The 23,713-nt window shown below is 43.1% G+C and overlaps 1 protein-coding gene across 3 annotated transcripts in view; it reads left to right on the plus strand.

Moving 5' to 3' along the window:
* SLC8A3 (solute carrier family 8 member A3) overlaps window positions 1-23,713 on the plus strand; it is a 161,737-nt gene that overhangs the window by 36,290 nt on the left and 101,734 nt on the right. For all 3 annotated transcript variants that reach the window (XM_082224438.1, XM_082224440.1, XM_082224439.1), the window contains exon 2: window positions 4,088-5,913. In XM_082224438.1, coding sequence (XP_082080564.1) covers window positions 4,145-5,913 — 1,769 coding nt within the window. In that variant the 5' untranslated portion in view covers window positions 4,088-4,144. The remainder of the gene's footprint in view (window positions 1-4,087; window positions 5,914-23,713) is intronic.

The following is a 23,713-nucleotide window of genomic DNA, read 5'->3' on the forward strand; positions in this document are numbered from 1 at the left end:
TGAAACAAGTGTGCCTTCGCCCAAAAAAGGTTGGTAAACACTGGATTAGACGACACTGGATAACATGCAGCTTGAACGTGTAAACTCACACCACTGAAAACCCTTTTGCTTATGGTGATGTGATAAAGAAGACCCATCTGTGGTGTTAGATCGGACAGTTCACACATGCAGGTCACCATCATGTCAGGTGACAAGCATGTTATTAAGTAGATTTTTCTCTGCTCAGCTACATTTGTATATTCACTCCAGACCACCTCAAAGGCAAGTCTTGGGGTGGGGATTAAAATCAATAATCAGTGTGGGGATTAAAATAAATAAAAAGTATAAAAATGGAATTGGGGGGAGGCTGGGGGGGGGGTTGTTGTTTTTTTTTTAAAAAAAACCAGCCCTTTTGGTATCATGGTATGACAGCAGGTGACCTGTAGGACAGTACACACACAAAACTAACGACAATTTTTGAGAGGTTTGTGGGGTATAAAAAACCTATTGGGTGTGGCCCGTAGGATAGTTCCCCCATGTGAAACGCTGCATATTTATGCAGCCACATATTTTTCTGCCTCAGGAAGAAGAAGAAGAGTTTGGATTTAATATCCCGCTTTATCACTACTATCACTACCCTAAGGAGTCTCAAAGCGGCTAACATTCTCCTTTCCCTTCCTCCCCCACAACAAACACTCTGTGAGGTGAGTGGGGCTGAGAGACTTCAGAGAAGTGTGACTAGCCCAAGGAGGAGCTTAGGAGGACAATGATCTTCAAGCCTCCCCACTCCCAGGCGCTGTATTCTACATGAATACAGAAAATGATAGCCCTGTCTTAAAAGCTGGTCGGCATGGAAGCTTGCACCAACATTTATCTTCAGTGATTAATTTGAGTCAGGGCTTGCAGGGTTGGCCCCAGAATCCGCTTTACAACCTTAGCTTCTCTCTGCCTAGACTAACACCAAAAGTCAGGTCCAAATTACAAAAGGAAATAAATAACTAGGCTTTCAGAGAGCGAGGCAGAAAGAATATGTCATGTCTGAATTAATCTGTGTAATGCCAAGGAGATGTGTTACTTCTTTCTGTCCTCATCTATCCCAAGGATGTCTGATATGGATTTGTGATTCTGATACCACAAAATCAATTCTCTCCATTTTTCAGGCCTGGTGCGTCTTTTTGTTGTTGTTCATTTGCAGTCGCTGTTTGTTCTTTTCTTCCTGTTTTGCTTGTCATTATATATACTTATCTGAAAGCTTATAAAAAAATTATTGGTCGTTGCTGATACTGGACAGATTATGCCTGCTTGGGGGTAGAAGCGAATGACACAACATGATGATAAACCTGCCATTTGTGATGCATCTGTTCACACTGATAACATTCAAACGATTCCTGGAATATACTCAGCGCTGCAAATTCTTTAGTCATTTGAGACATTTCTGGTCTATGATTATGCATATAAACTATTTAACTCTGGCCATGTGCGCAGGGTTCTTGGAATCTCTTCTAACCGCGCTAGTGAGAGGTTCAGAATGTATGACATGTGCCACTAGAGCCTGCAGGTGGGCTCATTCAGATTTATGTGTCAGCAAATTATAGATACAGCTTTGCAGCAATGAGTAGCTCACAGCAGAAGTAATAAGAACTAGGCTTTGAGTCAGCTTCTCAGATTGTTCAGAGAAGTGTAAGTTCTCTCTGTTTCCTCCCTCAGCTCTGTTTTGGGATATATCTGGACTGAGAGCCCACCGCCATGCCAAAGTCTCTTTGTGAGTGATCGGCTTCGTGCTATTGCAGGTCCTTTCCTTTCCCCCTTTCCCCCTTTACACTGAAAATATAGGCAAAGTGATTTTTAAGAGTTTTGGTGGTCGTTGGAACATGCAGAGGATCCATGTACAGTGCTACCTTGGTTTACAAACTTAATCCATTCCAGAAGTCTGTTCTTAAACCGAAACTGTTCTTAAACTGAGGTGCGCTTTCCCTAATGAGGCTTCCCCCCACCGGTGCCCTTCCACCGTTTGGCTTCCATTTTTAGACCGAGGTAAAGTTTGCAAACCAAGACACTATTTCTGATTTTGCGGAGTTTGTAAACCAAATTGTTCTTAAACCGAGGTACCACTGTTGGACTGGGTAGTTTCCTAAAGGTGCTAGCTTAGCCATATACTGGTCATAGAATCATAGAACTTTAGAGTTGGAAGGGACCCTGAGGATCATCTAGTCCAGCTTTCCCCAAACTTCGAACTCTAGCTGTTTTTGGACTACAATTCGCATCATGTCTGACCACTGGTCTGTTAGCTAGAGATGGTGGGAGTTGTAGTCCAACTCCATGCAGTGCAGGAATATACAGTTGTCCCTCGCAGGGGGTCAACCTGCAACCCTGGCGTTATCAGCACCATGCTCTAACTAACTGAGCTACCCGTTACACTCTTCTTTTTTATGTTGTACTCTACTTACCTCTCTCCCACTTCCTTGATCATTACTTGTTTAAAATAAGCTGTGTAGTTGAGAATGCTGTAGGCTGGCTGGTTGCTTTAGAGCACTGTGGCTTAACTCCCATGAAACAGACAGCTCTGGCAACACACAGGACTTGTACATACAGGGAATCCGGAGAGGATGGGCTGACTCTTGTGTCCAGCAGTGACGGGCAGTTTCCCAGATCCCAGAACAAAAACCGGAAGGTTGTCTCCCCAGTAGGATCTGGGGTTCCTAAGCACAGTGGGGGAACTCCTGAGTAGTGGTTAGAGCAGAGAGTAACACTGTGCCATCTCACGGGGTGAGTTTGCTTGGAAACTTCTTGTGACAAGGCCATTTGGGTGTGGGGAGACTCTGAGCTTTCATTTTATTTTCATTGTTAAGTCTCTAGCCCTTATAGAGTGAGAATTAGAAAGCAAAATGTGCAGGAACCCCTCTAACCAATTGCTTTATGAGAAATGAGCATGTCCTCACCTTCCAGTGTTGATAGTCAATGAATAAATTCAGAACAGTGATTGACAAGTGATATCGAGAAATCTGAGAACTCTCACAAACACATGAGGAAAAATCCTCAAATAGCTTCAAAATAAACCAGGAAGTTTATTTCTGTGGTGGGAAAGAAGTAGTATTCCCTGTGTGCCCCCATGGAAGTGGGAGATTTGCATCCAGTCCTATACAGACTTACGTAGGAGTAAGTCTCACTGAACTTAATAGATATGGGTAGGATTGGGTTGCACGTAGCTGCAATTTTTTCACCTCTATCTGCATCGTGATAGGACTGACCCTTGTGGTAGAGTTTCCTTGATAATAATTCAATTTCCGTTTGGGAAATGTTTTCATCCTGAAATAAAAAAAATAAGGTCTTATATATATAATAAATGTTTATAAATGTACCAACCAAGCGTGTACATAGCTATGTGGACCACATGTCTGGAGCAGCACAGGAAGACTGCCCTGAAACCATTTTGACTCCCAAACTGACCAAATGTTTTCTCTGCAAGGAGGGAGGGGGTGAGGGAACCTTCCCATTGTCTGTAGACCACCTTTTCTGTGATGCAGGTATGATGTTTGTGGGGGGGGGTCTTGGGTTACACCCCTTCTGTGATGTATGTATGATGTTTCTGGGGGTGGTCTTGAGCTCTGGGGAAGGCAATTTAAAATGTCTGTATGAGGGCAGGCACACCTTGGTTCTGGGTCCTCCTCCTTTCCTGCGTGTGAGGGGAGCACCCTGTTGCAACAGTTCAATAAAGATCAGGCTTACTAGCTGCTTTGCTTCTCAGTATTCTCTGGTTGGCCTCTGTTGTTTTCTCCTGCTGCTGGAGAACCTACAAAGGACTCTATAAGGGGCTCTTGTGTCCCCCATAAGGGAATAAGGGCAGATTTTGTTTATTACAATCCAGAAACTGGTATCTGAATTAACTATACTGTTAGTCACTGTGGGATCTGTGTAAACATTTGGCCTCTGAATTTTTTGCTCATCAGTGCTACAATTTTGCCTGCGCTGCAGATATTGTTGCTGTTTCCACGTGTACTTAATAAGTAGATGTGACTTGAGGTGAATAACAGTGAACACTTTGTTTATGTACGAAACAGCTTTCTTTTGTTTTCTTCCATCTCATACTTCTTATTCTTTTCTGTTGCAGGTTCTTAACCTGGAAAGAAGACTGTTGCCTCTGGACAGTAGAAGCTAAATCTTGTGTATGGCGTGGCTAAGGTTGCAACCTGTCAGCTCAGCCTTCCTCCGTTTTGGGCTCATTACTTTTGTCCTTTTTTTACATGGTCTGCAGGTGGACGCTGGCACGGGGGCAGATCCAGCCAGCATAGGACAAAACAGTACATGCTCAGGATCCTCGGTGTGCAAGGAGGGTGTTATCTTGCCAATATGGTACCCAGAAAATCCATCTCTGGGGGACAAAATTGCCAGGGTTATTGTTTACTTTGTGGCGCTGATCTATATGTTCCTCGGAGTCTCTATCATTGCCGATCGCTTCATGGCATCCATTGAGGTCATTACTTCGCAAGAGAAAGAGGTTACCATCAGGAAACCCAATGGAGAAACCACCACCACCACCATCCGAGTTTGGAATGAAACTGTTTCCAATTTGACCCTCATGGCTCTTGGTTCCTCTGCTCCTGAGATCCTCCTGTCATTGATAGAGGTCTGTGGCCATGGATTCATTGCTGGCGATCTGGGACCTTCAACCATAGTTGGCAGTGCAGCCTTCAATATGTTTATTATCATAGCCATCTGTGTCTATGTCATTCCTGATGGCGAGGTGAGGAAGATAAAGCATTTGAGGGTCTTCTTTGTCACTGCGGCTTGGAGCATCTTCGCCTATATCTGGTTATACATGATCCTTGCGGTTTTCTCTCCAGGCGTGGTCCAGGTATGGGAAGGCCTCCTCACTCTGTTCTTCTTCCCTGTTTGTGTCCTCCTGGCTTGGATAGCAGACAGAAGGCTATTCTTCTACAAGTATATGCACAAAAAGTACCGTACTGACAAGCACAGAGGTATTATAATTGAGACTGAGGGGGAGCACCCTAAAGGGATTGAAATGGATGGTAAGATGATGAACTCTCACTTTCTGGATGGAAACCTAGTGCCTATGGAGGGGAAAGAGGTGGACGAGTCTCGCAAAGAGATGATCCGGATTCTCAAGGATCTGAAGCAAAAACACCCAGAGAAAGACTTAGACCAGCTGGTGGAAATGGCCAATTACTATGCCTTATCTCATCAGCAAAAGAGCAGAGCGTTCTATCGGATTCAGGCCACCAGGATGATGACTGGAGCAGGAAATATCCTTAAAAAGCATGCAGCTGAGCAAGCCAAGAGGAGTGCTAGCTTGCATGAGGTGCGGCCAGAGGAACCAGAGGACTTTATCTCAAAAATTTGTTTTGATCCTTGCTCCTACCAGTGTCTGGAGAACTGTGGTGCTGTCCTCCTAACCGTCGTTCGGAAAGGAGGAGACATATCCAAGACAATCTATGTGGACTATAAAACGGAGGATGGCTCTGCCAATGCGGGGGCTGACTATGAGTTTACAGAAGGAACGGTTGTCTTGAAGTCAGGGGAGACCCAGAAAGAGTTCTCTATAGGGATCATTGATGATGACATCTTTGAGGAAGATGAGCATTTCTTTGTGCGCCTCAGCAACCTGCGGGTGGTTGAGACAGACGAACCTCCTCCGGAGCTCAATAACTTGCCATACCCCAAGGCCATGCTGGCCTCTCCTTATGTGGCTACTGTGACTATCTTAGATGATGACCATGCGGGCATCTTCACCTTTGAGTGTGACGTGATACATGTCAGTGAGAGCATTGGGGTAATGGAGGTGAAAGTCCTTAGGACATCTGGTGCCCGAGGTACAGTCATAGTCCCTTTTAGAACGGTAGAAGGAACAGCAAAAGGAGGCGGAGAGGACTTTGAAGATGCTTATGGGGAGCTGGAGTTCAAGAACGATGAAACTGTGTAAGTACCTTGCTTTAATTTCTTCAGAGGTCAACTATTTATTTAACTCCAGAATTTTCTTCCATCACAGGTAAACAAGGGCAACATGTAATGGACTGTCCTCTCTCCCTTCCCTCTAGTCTCCATACTTATCTCCCCCCAGGCAAGAACCCTACAGCAGGATCTGGGCTTTTCTGCTCTCCTCCTAGGAATGAATAAATATGGCTGCATTTTTCTTTAATGGCCTAATGGGAAAACCTTTGAAACTTTACTTGAGTATTGTTAAAATTGTGACAAGATTGAATTCCAAAATAAAATTGGGGTCTTGGTCTAGAGGAATATTCCCCAAGTTAATTGTCATTGACACATGCTATTATCAGATTGAATGAGTTATGGTTGTAGGACTGGATCCTTGGTCATCATACCCTGATCTTACTGGTTCATCTAATCAGCTACAAGATTCGGGTAGGTGTTGGTCAGGTGCAGTCAAAATAAATTTAAAAATTGTCCAGTAGCACCTTAGAGACCAACTAAGTTTGTTCTGGGTATCAGCTTTTGTGTGCGTGCACACTTCTTCAGATTCAATTTTTTAATTTTTTTTATCTAATCAGTTACTTTCTCCTCTGCTTCTTTCCACCCACAAATTAATCACTATTTCCCCCCAATAATGATAGTTCAGTTTGAGCCTGAGTAACACATTGGTTGCTTCAAGAGAGAGATAAAAGCTTCTAATTAGGTTTTAAGAAATATGGTAGGAAACCCAAGCAGTTTTCACGTGCTCCCCTGCAAATAAAATCCCTTTACATACCAAGGGATTTCTACCATCTTTGATGAGGCACATTGCAATTATTCTTCGAAACAAAATCTTCTGTTAGCCAAGTCTACAGCTATGTACATTCCTCTATTAAGGTTTGGTAGCATGACCACCTCTGATCTACAGTTTAAATTAGCAAGATATTTTAGATAAAGTTGGAAGGTGGAAAAATCTGTAAGATGCCTTCAGTGTAATCATCTCTTTTAGCTTGAAGCTTAAAACAGACACAGCTTTATTAATCACACATTTAATTTGTTATACCTTCCTCTTAATAAAATACATGTTAAGGCAACCTCTCTAGTAGATCTACTATGCTGCTCTCCTTGCCCTGACTCTGTTGATTCCTCTGTCACTGTGAGGGTTTGTTAGTGAATGCAAGAGGAACAGACCATACTGAGCTAGGTGCTCCAATGGTCTGGCTTGGTCTCAGGAAACTTCCTATGTTCCCCTGGGCAGAGTCATTCTGTCCAGTGACATCCCAGCAAAATGCACTATACATGTTAACATTTTCATGCTTAATTAATAGTTCTCTAATTTTCCATTATGGAAAAATCCGATCCTTCAGGAGGAGATTCTGGATGCTGTGCCAGATTTTTAAAAAAGGCAAATGGAAACCTGTCATATGCAACCTAAAGACCACTTCTATTTACATGAAAAGAGTGGTAAAACGAAACAGCTACAACTGCAAGTTGTTTTCCTTTAGAATTCTGAGTTGCTCTTTTCCATGTCAGCGCTAGGTTAGCTGCATTCACAAATGTCCCCCCCCCTCCAATTGATCTCAATCAAGTAGGTATACAGGAAAAAATTAAAGAGTCAGGAAATGGAGTTTGCTCTGTCCTGGAGATACTGCCTACCACTTAGGAGACAATGACCAGAGATGATGCTTTTCCTTAAGTGGCAAAAGTTTGTGTATCATTAAAATATTAAAAAAGAAAAGAAACCATGCTGAATCCCTAAAAATGTTTATCTTGGGTGGAATGTGGGGATAAAAAGACCCCTGAATCAAACTTCGATTCTGTGGGAAGCAGATGGATCCTGCTGCCGGGTCTTGCTTATTGCTTCTGTAATTCCAGTATGGTCAAAGTTTCCTCACCTATATTTAGGGAGGTGGGTTGGGAGAAATTATTTCTCTGTTGTTGGTGGATAGGTGATCTTCTGTGTAACCCTCTTGTTGAAGGAGTGTGGAATTGAGGGGAGTTCTAATTTCTGTGACTCTGCACAACCAAATCCCACAACCCAGCTGTTCTACACAGGCGGGCTGGTACTGCCACCGGTGCCAACCCGTTGATGGTGTGCAGCTTACATCACTGTCGCTCTGCCTCTGCAGGCTTCCTCTTAGTAAGCATGGAACTGAGTTCATTTTGGCCACATACTAGCAGCTGTGTTGGCTTGTGTGGTGGTGGACACGGTGGTATCCTCCTGTCAGCAGTGTCTCCAAGCTCATTGCATGGGATGGGGCAAGTTGAGGTGGCAATGAGGTCACAGCTATGCACAGACCTGTGAGGTCTGCACCCTGGTGCTCCCCCCTTAAGCAGTCCCATCCACCATATTGGGTTGGGGCCTATGGAAGATCCACTAGCCTCATCCAACAGCTGTAATTCTGCTGCCATCTGCTCTGTCCTATCAGCTTCAGAGCTGATTGACAGGTAGCTGTGAGGTCTAGGACAGCAGTGCTCAACCTCTACAGATTCTATGTACTTTATCCTTTCTCAGAGAATCCTGCCTTCTGGTGAGGAGTGCTAGGCCACTGGAGAGCATCCAGGCCACTGGAAGCATTTCCCTCTGCCCCTGCTCCTTGTTGATGTGGGTCTCAGGCAGCCCTTCTCATATCCCTCTTATTCCATCCCCCTCATTAGTCCAGGTTAATGCACTGAAGTGCCTTTTGGGAAAGTAGCATGCTCAAACACATTAGACCTTTGGATCTTCTTCTTCTTCTTTTTTTACGTAATCCATTTAATAGTTCAAGAGCCAATTCTGCAACATTGAATAGCTGCCACGTTGCCCCAAGTGATGCCGCAAAGGGCAAATGTGAGAACTACATATATTTAGCAGGACTTGTGCTGTCACTGCGATGCCTGTGAACCTGCTAGATGAAGTTCCATTTTCTCCAGTAATTGATTTTAAAATTCAAGCTGCTGTTTTGGAGGGCACATACATCACGGCTTTCCAACATGGCAGATTTCCAAACACAGCAACTAGTACAGAAGAAGCACCCATGGGTTGGGCTGATTTATTTTTCTCTTTTTTTAATCATAGAATATGAGCAAGGATTTGGGGGTTCAAATCAAACTGAATGCCCCTTGTTGTCCCTTCCAACTCTACAATTCTATTACTTTTTAGCCCACTGGATGAAGTGACCACCACTGACACTTTTCATCAAATATGTGTACCAGTTCTATGGATTTTATATCCTGCTTTATCACTACCTGAAGGAGTCTTAAAGCAGCTAACATTCTCCTTTCCCTTCCTCCCCCACAACAAACACTCTGTGAGGTGAGTGGGGCTGAGAGACTTCAAAAAAGTGTGACTAGCCCAAGGTCACCCAGCAGCTGCATGTGGAGGAGCGGAGACGCAAACTCAGTTCACCAGATTACGAGTCTATCGCTCTTAACCACTACACCACACGGGCTCACATGCATGCTCTATATTCAGACGGTCCCATTTATAATTGGAGAGGAGCCCTTCAGAAATGATTTCTGAAGAGAGTAGAGTAATCCACAGATATTTGATTCAGTACAGATGCCTGCCTACTTTAAGACATAACGTCATTGTGGTTTAGTAAGGGAATAAGGTGGCAGATAAGTTACCAGTTTTGAGAGACTGCCATGACTTTAGAGCAAGGACAGTAAGTCTGTATCTAATTATTGATAGAGATGCCTAAGTAGAAGTTACATGGTTTGTGCCTCTGAAACCTACAAGTGTATATTTTAAAGAATTTCATAATTGCAGACAGCATTGTCTAGCAGGGTGTTTGTAACTTCTGAATGTTGACAATACTAGATGCTTTCTCTCCATTCCCTGCCTTACATCCTTGCCACTTATTTGCTGCTGCTGCCGACCTCCCAACTTCCCACCAGATTCTAACTTATAGGCATTGTGGGCCACCCATTGTTGACTGAGCTATTTAAGAATCATCTCTCGTGCTTCTCTTGGGAATTCTCTGATTACCACAGTCAGTGCCCTGGAATTAATAATGTTAAGAAGACACATTTCCCTCTTATGAGTTTACTGACATACCAAGTTTAAATTACAGCTTCTGTAACTTTTTGTAAGCAGGCTGAGGTCTGCTTCCCATAGCCAGTATTTCTCCTCTATAATTTTTTGTTTCACAAAACGACCCTTTTCAATTAAGTAGTTCCAGAGAGGAGATTGCAATCATTTGAAGATAGGCCATTTAAATAATTCATCCAAAACATTGAGATACTTGCATGGTTTCATCAAGGAGTTTGTTTTGTGTTTATGAGAGACAGGATACACACAGGTCCTAAATATCAGTGTCATGTACCCACATATATAGATGTTTGAAGGTTTGTATAATAGGGGCTCCACAATGGTGGAAGCTTTTTTTGGTGGGGGGAGGTAAATGTTGGATTTACATTTATGTCCTGCTCCTTGGATATGTGTCAAAGGCTGTAGATAAACTCTCCTTCTTTCAGGATTTAATAACCACTAAGAAAAAAATCTATTTTCACTTTGTCACGCAGTGCCTACATACTTATGGTATGAAACACTTCAGCGTGAATGTTGGCTGTACATTTGCTGGCATGACTTGGGGAGATTATCCGTGGTGTTTTCATGCCGACTGGCTGAGGAGCAGTGTGTGTTGTGTGCGACTTTCTAGAGATTAGGATCAGGTGGTTGTGGTGGCGTTTCAGGAATACATGAAACCAGTCTTCTGAAATGGGACACCCTGACAATTGCTTAAACAGGAGAAGCATTGGGTTGATCTTTACCCTCTTACAGCCTTTGCTGACAGGTGCTGATGGGGATTATATGCCAACTGTCCATGTGAAGGACAAATGGCATCCTGTCAATGGTGGGTGGGTAGAAGGGAATGGCATGTGAACGGATTTGTGTGACAACTTCAAATGAGGGAAACTCCCAGATTCCCAAATCGCCCATAGCTTGAGTGAAATACATTGACAGTGAAGATAATAGGTGAAGAGGAGTCTTAGCAGCCCATGGTGGAAGGGCTCTAAGATTAATTCACAGGCCATGTGTTTGCATAATCTTAGAGGGAACTTATCCCAAAGTGGATTAAAAATGGCCTTTTTCAGGTCAAACAACTAATTTATGGTTGGTTTCAGAGTTCTGCTACTTTTGCTCACTGTGGTAAGGAAGTAACTTGTTATATCGTGTGTCTTAGTGACATGGAACAGAGATGAGATCTATCCATCGATGTTTAGAAAGGCAGGCAAAAAGTTGCTTCCCATCTGCTTTTGCTATACTGGTTCATTCATGGTCTTGCCCACATTTCTTTATATACATAACTGTAGGTTGAACTTCAGCTTAGAGGTGATGGTGTTGCTTGATGATCTCATGGTTAGAAGAAGGTAAGGTTGGCCATTGTCGAAAAGGTGTCCTTGCCCGATTGAAAAGAGATGTGTTGGGGTTAGAGTCCAGATCCAGCCTTGTTCCTGCAGGTGGCTGGCTTTCCATTTCACTGGATTTGCAGAGTGCATACTTTTTTTGATCAGATAAAAAAGCATCCATGTGATATGAGCCTTTCCATTCATTCAGGTCTGCAAAAGGCCTTTGTTTAGGATCCCTTTGCTACAAAGCTAGAAGGATTCAATTATCGGCCCTCCTTTACTGTGGCCTTGCAGCCTAAATAAATCCATCTCAGCCGTTCCCTCCAGATTTTGTAGGGAAAGATCCAGATCTATTTTTATTTCACTGGCTTTCAATAAGATAAACACACACACAGAGAGAAATCTGCTGCTGGGAGGAAAATCCCTAAAATTCCTTTATATAGAATTAGACATTTCTACAGCCCCATTTACTATCACATGTGTGTGTGTGTGTGTGTGTGTGTGTGTGTCTGTCTGATCAAAGACTAAATAATTTGAAAAGGTTACCCGAAGCTTCACAATCTTCTTTGAATGTGCTTTAGTAGACAAGTCCATATTCCTTAAGGCACTTAGATTATATTAACATGAATGGACGAGTCTGAATCCCGTGAGCAGTTGCACCAAGCCAAACAAGGCATAGACTGAAGGTTATATATCCCAATATTGTGCTTTTTTACCAAATCTTGCATTTGATCTCAAGTGCTCCTTCCAGATGAGCCGCACCAAGGGCTTGCGCTGCTTCAAAAGTGACGGGAAGGAGGCAGCAACAACTCTTTGTGCAGCTCCCAAAGAGTGTCCCAAGATGATATGGCAATGCCCTGAGATGGCAGAGCCTCATGGGTTAAAGCTGGCCAATGGATAGTGGTTAACCTCAGATTTTCACATATCAAATATATTTCTGCCAGAATGAACTTTCATTTCCTGTATGGATCGGAATGTTCAACACCTTTTCATTTTAGGTATTAAATAAGAAATAGAAATATTAATGGGGAGCAAACCTGTTGATCTGGTTTCTCATCCAATATTGTCTGGGAAGGATGCCTGATAGCTGCCTTACATTTAAATCTCATCTTCAAAAGCTCCAGCAAAAAGGCCAGTACATATGTTAATACAGCCAGAAAATGTGCCAGAACCTCATATGCTGTGGTAGTACAAACATCGTCACTGTCATTAAATTATCCACCAACCGAGTATTGCACCCCTGAATGGGAAACGTGCCAGGACCTCCTGTTAGACTAATGTAAGACTTCATGCTGCAGTGTTAACCCTAGTTTTACAAGGATTGGAATCCAAAAATGCCCTTACAAATGTGGAAAATGTTTATCCAAAGAGCTTGTGCAATCATGAGAGCTGCTTTAGATCCTTAATATTATAGCATTATGGAAACCTTTGCACAACCTCTTGTGCAAGCTTTTGTGAAACTGTAGCTATTATTTGGATCCAACTCATAATTACTGGTAGTATTATTGTAGGGGCATCTCTACCACTCTGGGGCAACTGCGAATCAACAGCCATCCTCTGCTGTTCCCCCTAAGCCCTGAGGCCAGACAGAGCTGTGTATGCTACGTGACCTGTCCTGGACCCCATAGATGACCTGCAGGTGCGGGGGGGGGGTGCGATCCTGCCACCAGTGTTGAAATAAGATGGAACAGCCAGGCCAGTTAGCTTCCGCACGTGAAACAAAGAAGGGCACGTGAAACAAAGAGGGGTGCAATCTTGTTCTTTGCCTCAGGCAGCAAAATATATTTGGCTGCCCCTGACCTAGGGGTGCTTGCACCCTAAGTCTGCAAGAATGTGTTTTTTGCGTGTGAGGTGCATTTTCTCTTCACCAGCTTAGATAGCTGAATTTAGCATGTGCAATGAGTAGCAGTAGTTGCTTTCCTATGTGCCTGGTAGTTTGGGTAGTACTAAAGAGAGTCCCCATGCTAAAGTCAAGGTTTTAGTCCAGAGCAAATTCATTTAGTACCATGGATAACAGTGACAATGTTATTTTGCTCCAAAGTTGACTTTGTTGTTATAAGGGTTGATGTGCTTCATACAATCACTGTATTCATGGAATAAATTACTGTATTTTGCTGTGTATAACACGCCCCTGTGTATAACACGCCCCCTATTTTGGGGGACTCCAATTTAAGTAAATGGGAGGAGATGGTCACTCACCCGGCTGACAAACGCTGCCAATTGCATGCCTCGCCAAAGCCAACAGTAGCCAGCAATCAGACACAGCGGCAGCCAATCCAAAACAGCCCTTGACGCAGCCACCAATCACCCACCATATCACCGCTGATATGCTCCTGATCACAGATGCAACCAATCGCCCAACCCCCCTCTGCACTTCCCATGTATAAGATGACCCCAGATTTTTAACATTCTTGACATCTATGCAGATAGGACAATGCCAGGATGTAAAGTGCCCCTAAGACTTTGAGGCTGGCTGAAAGTGTTCTAGCTTATGAAAGTGCAATAAGTCTTGCAACTGGTGTTACCTCCCTATAAGCAGGTGAATAAAGAATAGGAGCTTAGTTTCATTTTGGAGGCAGCCTCAACAGGAATAAAGAAAACACAATACGAATGACAATGGGATACTCATCATGCCGACGGAGCCTGTAAAGAAATATGAGGAATGCCATCCCTTTTCCTCTTTCACAGAGTTTTGTGTACATTCCCATTGTGAATTGTAACCTTATCTATTCCTTGTAAGCTGTACAAAATCGGATCTGCCCATATTTGGAAAGAACTTTTTTTTTGTAAAAAATGCACATACAAGATTAGAAGAAATCATTGTAGCTAGTTCTGGTAGTTATTTGAGATTTAAATAAACAGTAGCAATATAGGTTGATTTTTGTTGGGATATGTAAATGCTTAGAGATTGCTAGTGAAATATAAAATGGCATACAAATTAAAATAATCATAATAAAGTGAGTTGGCAGTGAATTCCCAAGGTTGAATTCTTGAAATGTAGGTAACTTCTTAAAATATGCCAGGTTCAACATTTCATGATGGGTAAAATCAATATCATGAATTTTATAATTGGTGATGATGATGATGATGATTATAATAATAATTACACCCTGCCCATCTGTCCCCAGACGCTCTGGGTGGCTTCCAACATAATAATAAGCGATAAAATATCAAATATTAAAAACTTCCCTAAACAGGCCTGCCTTCTAAAAGATGTCTTCTAAAAGTCAGATAATAGTTTATTTCCTTGACATCTGATGGGAGGGTGTTCCACAGAGTGGGTGCCACTACCAAAAAGGCCCTCTGCCTGGTTCCCTATAACCTCACTTCTCGCAGTGAGGGAACTGCGAGAAGGCTCTCAGAGATGGACCTCAGTGTCCAGGCAGAACGATGGGGGTGGAGACGCTCCTATCTGTATTTTATACACCACACTTTCTTTCGCAAAGAAATACACAGGGTGGCTCACAGGGAATCGTGCTGGAAAGGTTGCTAGAATTCCTGACATATGTCAGTTGACGGGTGTAATAGTCATGATGATCAGGCCTCCTTTGTTGTATCTTGGCTGCCCCTGACAGGTCAGTTATTTTGAAAGGGATGGGAAGAGGCAATTTGGAGGGGATCAGAGAGGGAGACTGGATGGAAGGGAGAGGTTGGGGGAGATAAGGTGAGGTGGGCTAAGCTAGGAATTACTTTCTGGCCCGCACAATATTTTGGGGGCTCATAATGATTGTCTCATCTTTCATGCAAGCATCACTGGTACCCAAAGCTCATTTCTGGGCCTGAGCCCAGGAAACTTTGCTGGCATCTCTATGCAAATAAAACGGGTTACCAATATTCAGTGTGGTTAACACTGAACTTGAGCAAATAGTTTCATAATACATGAAACCAGGGCACTGGCTTTTTCAATTCCAGTTTCTTTTCACAAAGCATAACAGTGAAATTTGCCATGTATGCCCAGATTCATTTGTATTGCTGTTGAGGTGCACACTGTGAAATCTTCTCCTTTCCTCTGCAGCCCTCCTCCAGAGGGTTGTTGAACTCCAACTCCCATGAGCTCCAGCCAACATGTCCAATGGTTAGGGGTAATGGGAGCTGTAGTCCAGCGATGTATGGAGGGTCATGCAGTAACTGCCTCTGCTTTTAAGTTAACTGCAGTTCGGGCTTGTGTTAAACCAAATCATGGCTCCCTACGCATTTATAGCTATCCTCTTGCACTGTCTCCTTTGCAATGTTGCGACAGACTAACAGCTACCCCTCTGAGACGGAGCACTGTCATGAGCCCCACAGTCCCGACCGACTTGAGGCTAGGATGACAATTGCTGTCAGAGGAGGAAGAAGAGGGGAGCTTGGAGGGCACTGTCTGCAGGGATAGGCTGAGGGGAAGGACTCTGGCCTTGCTCCTTCACCTTTAGATGTCAGGGAGGGGCAGTAGTCCTGCTGTCTCCCTACCCTGCCCCATCAACAGAGTGGAGAAGAGATTCCCTAGCATTGAGGAAGGTTGTTGACCAGCTGGAGAGAGGAGGCTGGTCAGCTGGAGGGAAGGAGGAGCCAGAGGAGCTTCCACCATTAGCAACAGGCGCTTGTCCCTCCAAATGCACCATATTGTAAGGAGAAAGAGTCTCCCAAGACTGCATTTAAAAGCTGGCTGGAAGGGTGTGACCATTTGTTGAGACACCTCTGCAGCTTTTGTCTGCTGTTGGAATCTGATGCTGTTCTTGAACTCTTTCACCATGCCTTTGGAATCCGTGGCCTGACCTGTGCCATTGTAAACCTTGAATAAAGCTTTCTTACTTTCCCGTACATAGGAGCCTCTTTTTGTAGCGTTTGGGGTGGGAGCCTTGAGGCAGAGGACGCTATTTTCTTAGTGTAAAACAAACTCAGCACAGCCAGTTTGATTACAGGAGAACCTCGTTTTCAATTGAAGGCATGGTGGAAAATATCAGGTAGCAGGTATGTAATTAACTGTACGTGTAGTTTAGTCATTTAAACTCCTCATCCAATATTTGCAGACAGAATATATAATCTTTGTTCCTGGGTGAAAATAGCACCTCCAGTAGTGTCATGCTTTCTGACACAATCGCGGATGGAGGAGAAAGGGGAGTAGGAGGGAGCTGTGCAAAAATAGCTATCGGCTTGCTCATATCTCAGATTTAAGCAGGGGCAAGCAAGCTGAGGATATGGGAGGGGAATCTGTGAATCTTAAGATTGCTAACTAAAACAACAACAACAATCGACGTGTTTATAACAAATGACTTCATGAGGTAAGGTCACACTCCCCTGAGGGTACTTCTAATTTAATTACGGGGTGTGTCTCTATCTTGTTCTGGGCAAGAGAACGGCTCAGCTTCCTTTAACCACTGCCCAGGATGCTTGTGAGACACCCTATAATTCAATTAGAAGTACCCTCCAGGGAGCATATAATTATATCCTATCAGTGAAACCTAATGACAAGCGCCTCATATCACATGGTGAGTAACTCTATCCTGCTGCCCAGAACCTTTCACCGGTAAAGAACTAATCTGCTTAGCGCAGATTGAACTCCGTGGTGTGCAGCACTTACCCAAATGCTTCTGAAAGGAATCCCTGCCAGCGGAATAAACCTGTTAAAGACGCGTGCTTGCCGTCCATTGGGCTGGCCACCTCCTGGTTCCCAAGCGGCAGGGTCATTCATCTTTCAGATGTTACAGAAAACAATCTGGAGAGCGATTCTAAACTCACTGGGCTTCAGGGAAGTGGCATGAATGCTGCCCTGGCAGTAGAGAAAGAGAAAGACTGGTGGGATGATACGGATGCTGCCCAAAGTCCACTGGTCTGGTCATGGGAAGTTGCATGGTCATAGGTGTCCTGCCTGTGATGTTCTGCTGGCAGGGGAGAAGGAAACTGGGCATGCCAGGAGGTATGGAGGGGTGATAGGGCAGGGGTGGAGATGCCACCACCTGAACCCCTTTGCTTCTCCAATAAGTGCCAGGAACCAGTTCAACTCTCTGCCAGCCCTGGAACTGGTGTAAGGAATTCCCTCCCATTGCAAAGTGGAACATGAAGAAATTCCTCCCTCATGTCCTACCCATGTTAAAATGGCAGGGCGTAGGATGTGGCAATTGTTTCACCGGTGAATCTTTTCTCCCCATCACCCCACCCAGTTAATATACAGTAGGATTACATTATGGTAGCCATTGTTACATAAGATAACCAAAGATTTCCAGACACGGTAAAGGTTAAAGCTTTTGTGGATGAGTCAGAAAGCAGTGCTAAAAATGAAAACCTGACTGAAATATCTGTTCTTTATTAGTAACTTTACTGGTGTTTATGCAACAAAAGAAGCTAAATCAGATACCAAGTATGTATTAATTGGTCTAAAAGAAAAGGGTATTGCCGCAGTGTTGATTACAGGGAGGAGTGGAAATGCCAACCATAGCTGAGTGTCACCTTAGCAGCTGTTGGAGGCATGTAAATATAACTAGTGCTGTAACTTGGAACAAGAAGTTTTGATCATTCCCTTGGAGGCCAAGGTATGGTAAGAGCAAATGGAAAGGATCTCTATTGCTAGAATTTGGGATAAGCATAGAGATGTGTTAGCCTTTTCTTTCTAGCTAATACATGTCTATACATCACAAATATTTTAGCGTGGCAGAAGCACAGGTGATTTAAGTACACGGGAGAAATATGCCTTTATGTATTATTATTTTTAAAAAAAGAACATGAAAGTATTGCATTCCAATAAATAAGAGAAATCATGCAGTCTGGAAGTCTGAGCAACAAAGAGACGGACGAAAGCATTATAACATAAATTGCCATGGCCCAGAGTCCATTGGCCCTTGGAAATTTGTGCAAGTCTTCTTGTGCCTTGAGACTGTTATTTTGCTGCAACAGACTACCTATGTTTAGACAGATCATGAATTTAACTGCAGAGAGCTGACCAAGAGAATAGAAAGACAGCGGGACCTCTTGGAGTAAACTTAAGAACTTCTAAACAAGCTCTCTCAAGTACCTGTAATATATTGATGGGGGTTCAAGATATACTAATATATGGGAGGAATATCTAGAGGAGCTGGGTGAACTCCCGGTATTCTTGCACGGCAACTCCCATCATCCCTGACCATTGGCTATCCTGGCTGGGACTGATGGGATTCGAGAGTCAAAAGCATCAGAGGGCACCAGGTTGGGGAAAGGTGATCTAGCAGTTCATAATCCCAGTATCTCAATGGTTGCATTTTTTGTTGTATCTCTAAATGCAGCAGTGCTTGGACATTAAAAAAAAAAAAAAAGGATTTGTACCAGTGGCATTATACATGTGCAGGGAAATTAAAAAGAAGTTTGGAAATACATCAGAAGAATGTTGAAGGGTAAAAAGATCAACCAGACTATATGAATAAATATACTGTATAAAGATATGGCAATTTTGGAAAGCTGCTAAGGATCATTTATTGTTTTATTGAGCTTGATGAAATACAGTATTAGCCCTGAACGCTGAGAGTTGATAGGTAATTTATTGGTAGCAACAAGGATGGGTGTGTGTGTGTGTGTGTGTGTGTGTGTGTGTGTGTGTAAGTAAAAATAAAGCAGCTGCCATTGGGGAGAAATGGAGAAGCACTTGGCAAAATTTTATGCTGAACAAATTAACTTATCCTTTAAAATGAGAGGAGCAGAACCTGCCTCAGTTAGCTTGTTTGTGGGAAAGCAGTATAGGTTTCGGATTAGAATTAAATATCAAGAAAATAGTAGTGTTACCAATGTTATAAGAATTTCCTTTTTGCTTATATATAAAGTAGTTCAGTTTTGTGGCTGGAAGGAGAAATCTAATAAACTTACAGAATATAAATAGTTGAAGGCAATGTGGAAGAAGTTGTGTTGCATTATTGGAACAGATTGGAACTCATTTATTACATTTTACGTTTGACTTTTATTTGTACATTTTAATGAAAAAGAATGAAACTGCAATACACGCACACACCAGCACCTTGATCTGTGCCAGACGGAAACAAGGGACCAGTTCAGATGCTGAACTTGGGATGAATGTGTTTCCAGTGGCCTACCCTATCGGAAGACGGGCTGCTGCTTTCTGCACTGGGGGAGACCTTAAAATAATCATCAAGGGCAGCCCCACATTCAACCCGTTACTGTAGTCTCCTACCAAGGCATGAAAGAGATTTGCTAGGTCTGCCCCAGACAAGGCAGTTGTGGCCTTCTTGCTGGATTGAGTTGGCACAGAGAGCTCCTGGCCTCTGCAACAGCCTGGGCTTCCAGGGATAGAAAGAAATCCATGGATCCAGTGGCATTTTTGTTAGGCATTTTAGGTACAGAGATTCTGAGGGAGCAGAAATTATTATTCATGTACGTGACGACAGCAGCAAGGATACTACTGACCCAGAGATGGAAAGAAGACAAAGTTCCAACCAGAGAGGAATGGCTGATGAAGATGATGGACTATGCCGAAATGGCGAGACTGACTAGAAAAATCAGAAACCAGGAAGAATTTTAAGAAGGAATGGGAGAAAATTATAATGTATTTAAGAGAACACTGTAAACAACTAAAAACTTTGGCAGGATTTGAGTAATGCTTGTAATGTATGAAAAACTATGGAAAATGGACTATTTAAAAAAAACAAATCGGAGAAAATAAGATAAACAGATGGAAAAAAGAATGGCAATGGTAACCACGGAAGGGCGGAGGGAAGTCAAGGAATTCAGAGAATCCTAAATGAGGAGGTGAATGATGTGTTTGAATTTAAATTTGTTATGTAAAAATTAATAAAAAATACATTTAAAAAAAGAAGAAAGAAATCCATGGATGCTCAAAATCATTTCCCCACTTACAGCAGATCACTTCAACGGTTATGTTTTTAGCATGTACCCATATAATGCATTTTGAAAACAGAATGTTTCATACCACCAAAACAGTTGTTTTTAAAAGGTACATTTGATGTACTGCAGAGATTTCCTAAATGACTTCAGATCTTTATAGTGTGTTCCCATGTGGGAAACCAGCCCCCCCCCCAAGACAGTGTGTGAAATGGCCCAAAGTAAGCCCCTTAAGATGTGCTAATCTCTTCTGTATGCATTAGCTGGAATCGTGTGTTCATTTGTCATTTCCAAATGCTTCCCTTCCCAGCATGTCTCAAATGTCTATTATCCTGTGGGTCTATTGCTCTAATGACTAGGAAGACGGTGTTTGTTCTTTCATCCTTTGCAATTCTCGCCCAGCTGAAAAGGTATCACAGGAATGAATGTAGCTGCCACAGTTTGTAATGAATATGTTAGCATTACTGTCCTCGTCCTGAAATTCAGCATATGCCTTTAAATCATTTTAATCTGTGGGAGGTGGATGTCATCTGAATGTTATCTTTAAAAAGAAGAAGAAGAAACAAATAGATAATGGAGACAGTTTTCGTGAAAAAGATGAGCAAGGGCTGTGTGTGGATCTCCTATTCCTTTCTGGAAGGGAGAATACTGAATGAAGGGACCTTGAAGATGGCAGATCTGAATCTCAATGCCAAACTGAACTGAGGACTGAGCCACTTGAAAAGAAGGGAAAGCAAGTAGGTGGGAGTGGGGAGCCTTTGAGGATGAGTACTTGTGAAATCACCTTCCAGCTGGGCCAATTTAGCAAAATATCTAGACTCAGAATGGTGAACTTGCAGCTCTTTAGATGTTGTTGAAGTCCCAACTCCCATCAGCTCCAGCTGCCTTGGCCAGTAGTCTGGGATGATGTGAGTTGTAGTCCACAGACAGCTCCTAATCTTGCTACAGGTATGCAGAACACCAAGAAGGCTGGGGCAGAATGTGCATTTGAGGCCCCCTGTCCACTTCCTCACAGCACCTCATGTAAGGGTCATATCCCCAGTCAACTGAGGGAAAAAGTACGTATGGACACAATGCTTTCTAAAAGCTATGTTTGACACCAGAATGTTAACATTTTCAACTCTCAGCCTAACCTACTTTGCAAATGTTCTCTATAAATTCCTGGCAGAGATGTGCCAGATCCCAGAAAATAGTAATTGCCAGCAATAATTCATTGAGAGGGGATCTGTGGAGTGGGTGCTCACACAAACTACAAGGCATCTCAGACCTTTTGTCCTAGAAGGCATAAACAGACCTTCTTCAGCCCCCTTTCCTTCACACAAAGCCTCCACTCTATAGCCCCAGAAATAGCCCTGAGTCAGGTCACACAGCCTAGCTCTGGACGTTACACAGAATCATGTGTTTTGTTTATATTTTTCTGGAGCCATTTCCAGAGTTCCAGTTCAGAAACCTGTGTTCCTCCCTTTCCAACATGGTGAGATGGATGAGCCAGATAGGGATCTAGAGCACAAACATCCTCAGGTTTGGGAGGAGATGGTTTGTGTGTGTGGTTATTCGTCCGTCCATCCATCCATGTTAAGAGAGTAAGTGTGGGTTACATGTGCTTTGGAGCCACTCAAGGTTCCAGGTACAATGTAAGGGAGGGGTCAGCAACCTTTTTCAGCTGTGTGCCGGTCCACCGTCCCTCAGACCACGTGGTGGGCTGGACTATATTTTGGGGAAAAAATGAACAAATTCCTATGCCCCACAAATAACCCAGAGATGCATTTTAAATAAAAGCACACATTCTGCTCATGTAAAAACACCAGGCAGGTCCCACAAATAACCCCAATATGCATTTTAAATAAAAGGACACATTCTACTCATGTACAAACACGCTGATTGCTGGACCATCCGCACGCCACATTGAGAAGGCGATTGGGCCACATCTGGCCCCCGGGCTTTAGGTTGCCTACCCCTGATCTAAGGGCTAAGTAATAAAGGAACATCTCACAGTTAAAAGACTCACATTCCCACTTGGTTTTTCTTAACTTAAGAATGCAATTAAATCTGAAATTCCTTTTCTTGGATCTAATAGATACAAAATAGTCATTTCTTATTCGTTGTCATTCTTTTAACTGATGCAATAATTTTTTTTAAAAAAAGTTTTACTGAGCAGGCACCTGCAACCCACTGAGGCCACCCTATGTATAAAAAGGGGAAAAGGCTCATATTGGATTCTCATTGGTGCCATATCTTGAAATGGACTGCCTCTCATCACTGGAGCACCTAGAATTTAGAAGCTCTTGCCATTGCCCTTGAGTAGCACCTAAAATAATACAAATTTGAAGTTTGTTATCTATTTGGGGATACTTTGCATCTCATGTACCTTAAAAAGAAAGGTGTGGTTTGAAACTAAAACAACGACAGCATGGTGCCATCACAGAATCTCTCCAGTGCCAGTTTCTACCACCTCCTTTGGCACAGGGCAGGCATTGCTGCTGTGTTTTCATTTATTGTTTGCGCTGCCAGTTTTTGCTTAAGGGAGCAGTTTCCTCCTCCTCCTCACATGCTTCCCACATGTTCGCTTCACCTCCCTTAGCGCTTGCTATTAATTAGGCCCTTGATCCATCAAGTGCTAATTGTCAAGGGTTTAAATAGAAAAGAGGAAGGGAAGGGGGGAGAAGCAGAGCAGAAAACTACTGCTTCACAAGCAGAAAATCCACCCACTCTAAATGGGGTCTGCCGCTCACACATATCTTAATATTTGGTTAGATGGCTGGGGAGGAGTTCAGAGGGTGTTGGTGCAGAGTGAGGCAGAGGACTTATCACAGTTGCAATTCCCTTTGTCTAGTAGAAGAAGTGTGTGTGTTTTAGCAGTTTGCTTTTCTGAGCAGCAACAAGTACAGAATCTGATTAAAAGCATGCACAGAAATTGCCAATATGTCATGTTTGGCAGCCACAAACAATGCCCCGTCTGCATGCCTTCAGTACATACTTTGATGTTTCTATTTTGCCTTTCCTGGTTATGTGTGTGTGTGGGGGGGGGAGAGATGGGGGACAAAGAACAGCAAACAGATGAAAGAGGGTATTACTGTCTTCCTCTGACAGAGTCTACACTGGGGCAAGGGGCAGTGGTTGAATGGCAGACGGTCACTGCCAGATAATAATCTGCCTTTGAGCTGGGTAGCTTAAAGGTAACAATGAGCATTATTAATATGATAATAGATATGAGCACATCTATTTGTCTCCATAAAAGCCAGTTTCCAAAGGAGCAGAATTCTAGCATCAAAGTGAAATGTGATTAAGTCCACAGAGAGTTCTGTGATAAATTGACCTACACACACAAACACACGTGTTGTGTGTGGTAATTTGGAGCTGTGGTGTTTCAACCCTTTCCTTTGTGTTGTTTTCTTGCTGTTAGGTGCCTGTATTGAGCCTGTGCATTTTAAACTGTCTACGCTCCAGGGTGTAGTTAGGCAAAAAATGTCACCTTCCTTAGACACTGGGGGAACAACGCCAGCATCTCTGACAACACATGACCAACCTGCTACCAGCAGATGCTCAGATGGGGAGTTGTGTACAAGCCCTCCTTCCAACTCTCATCCTGCCTGTCATAATTATGGGCATTTGTCTATTTAGATAAATAGCAAGCTCATTAGCACTTGTTAGGATTCCTGTGCAGCTAACTTACTGA

Source organism: Podarcis vaucheri (assembly GCF_965113315.1).
Source record: "Podarcis vaucheri genome assembly, chromosome: 1".
Taxonomy (NCBI): domain Eukaryota; kingdom Metazoa; phylum Chordata; class Lepidosauria; order Squamata; family Lacertidae; genus Podarcis; species Podarcis vaucheri.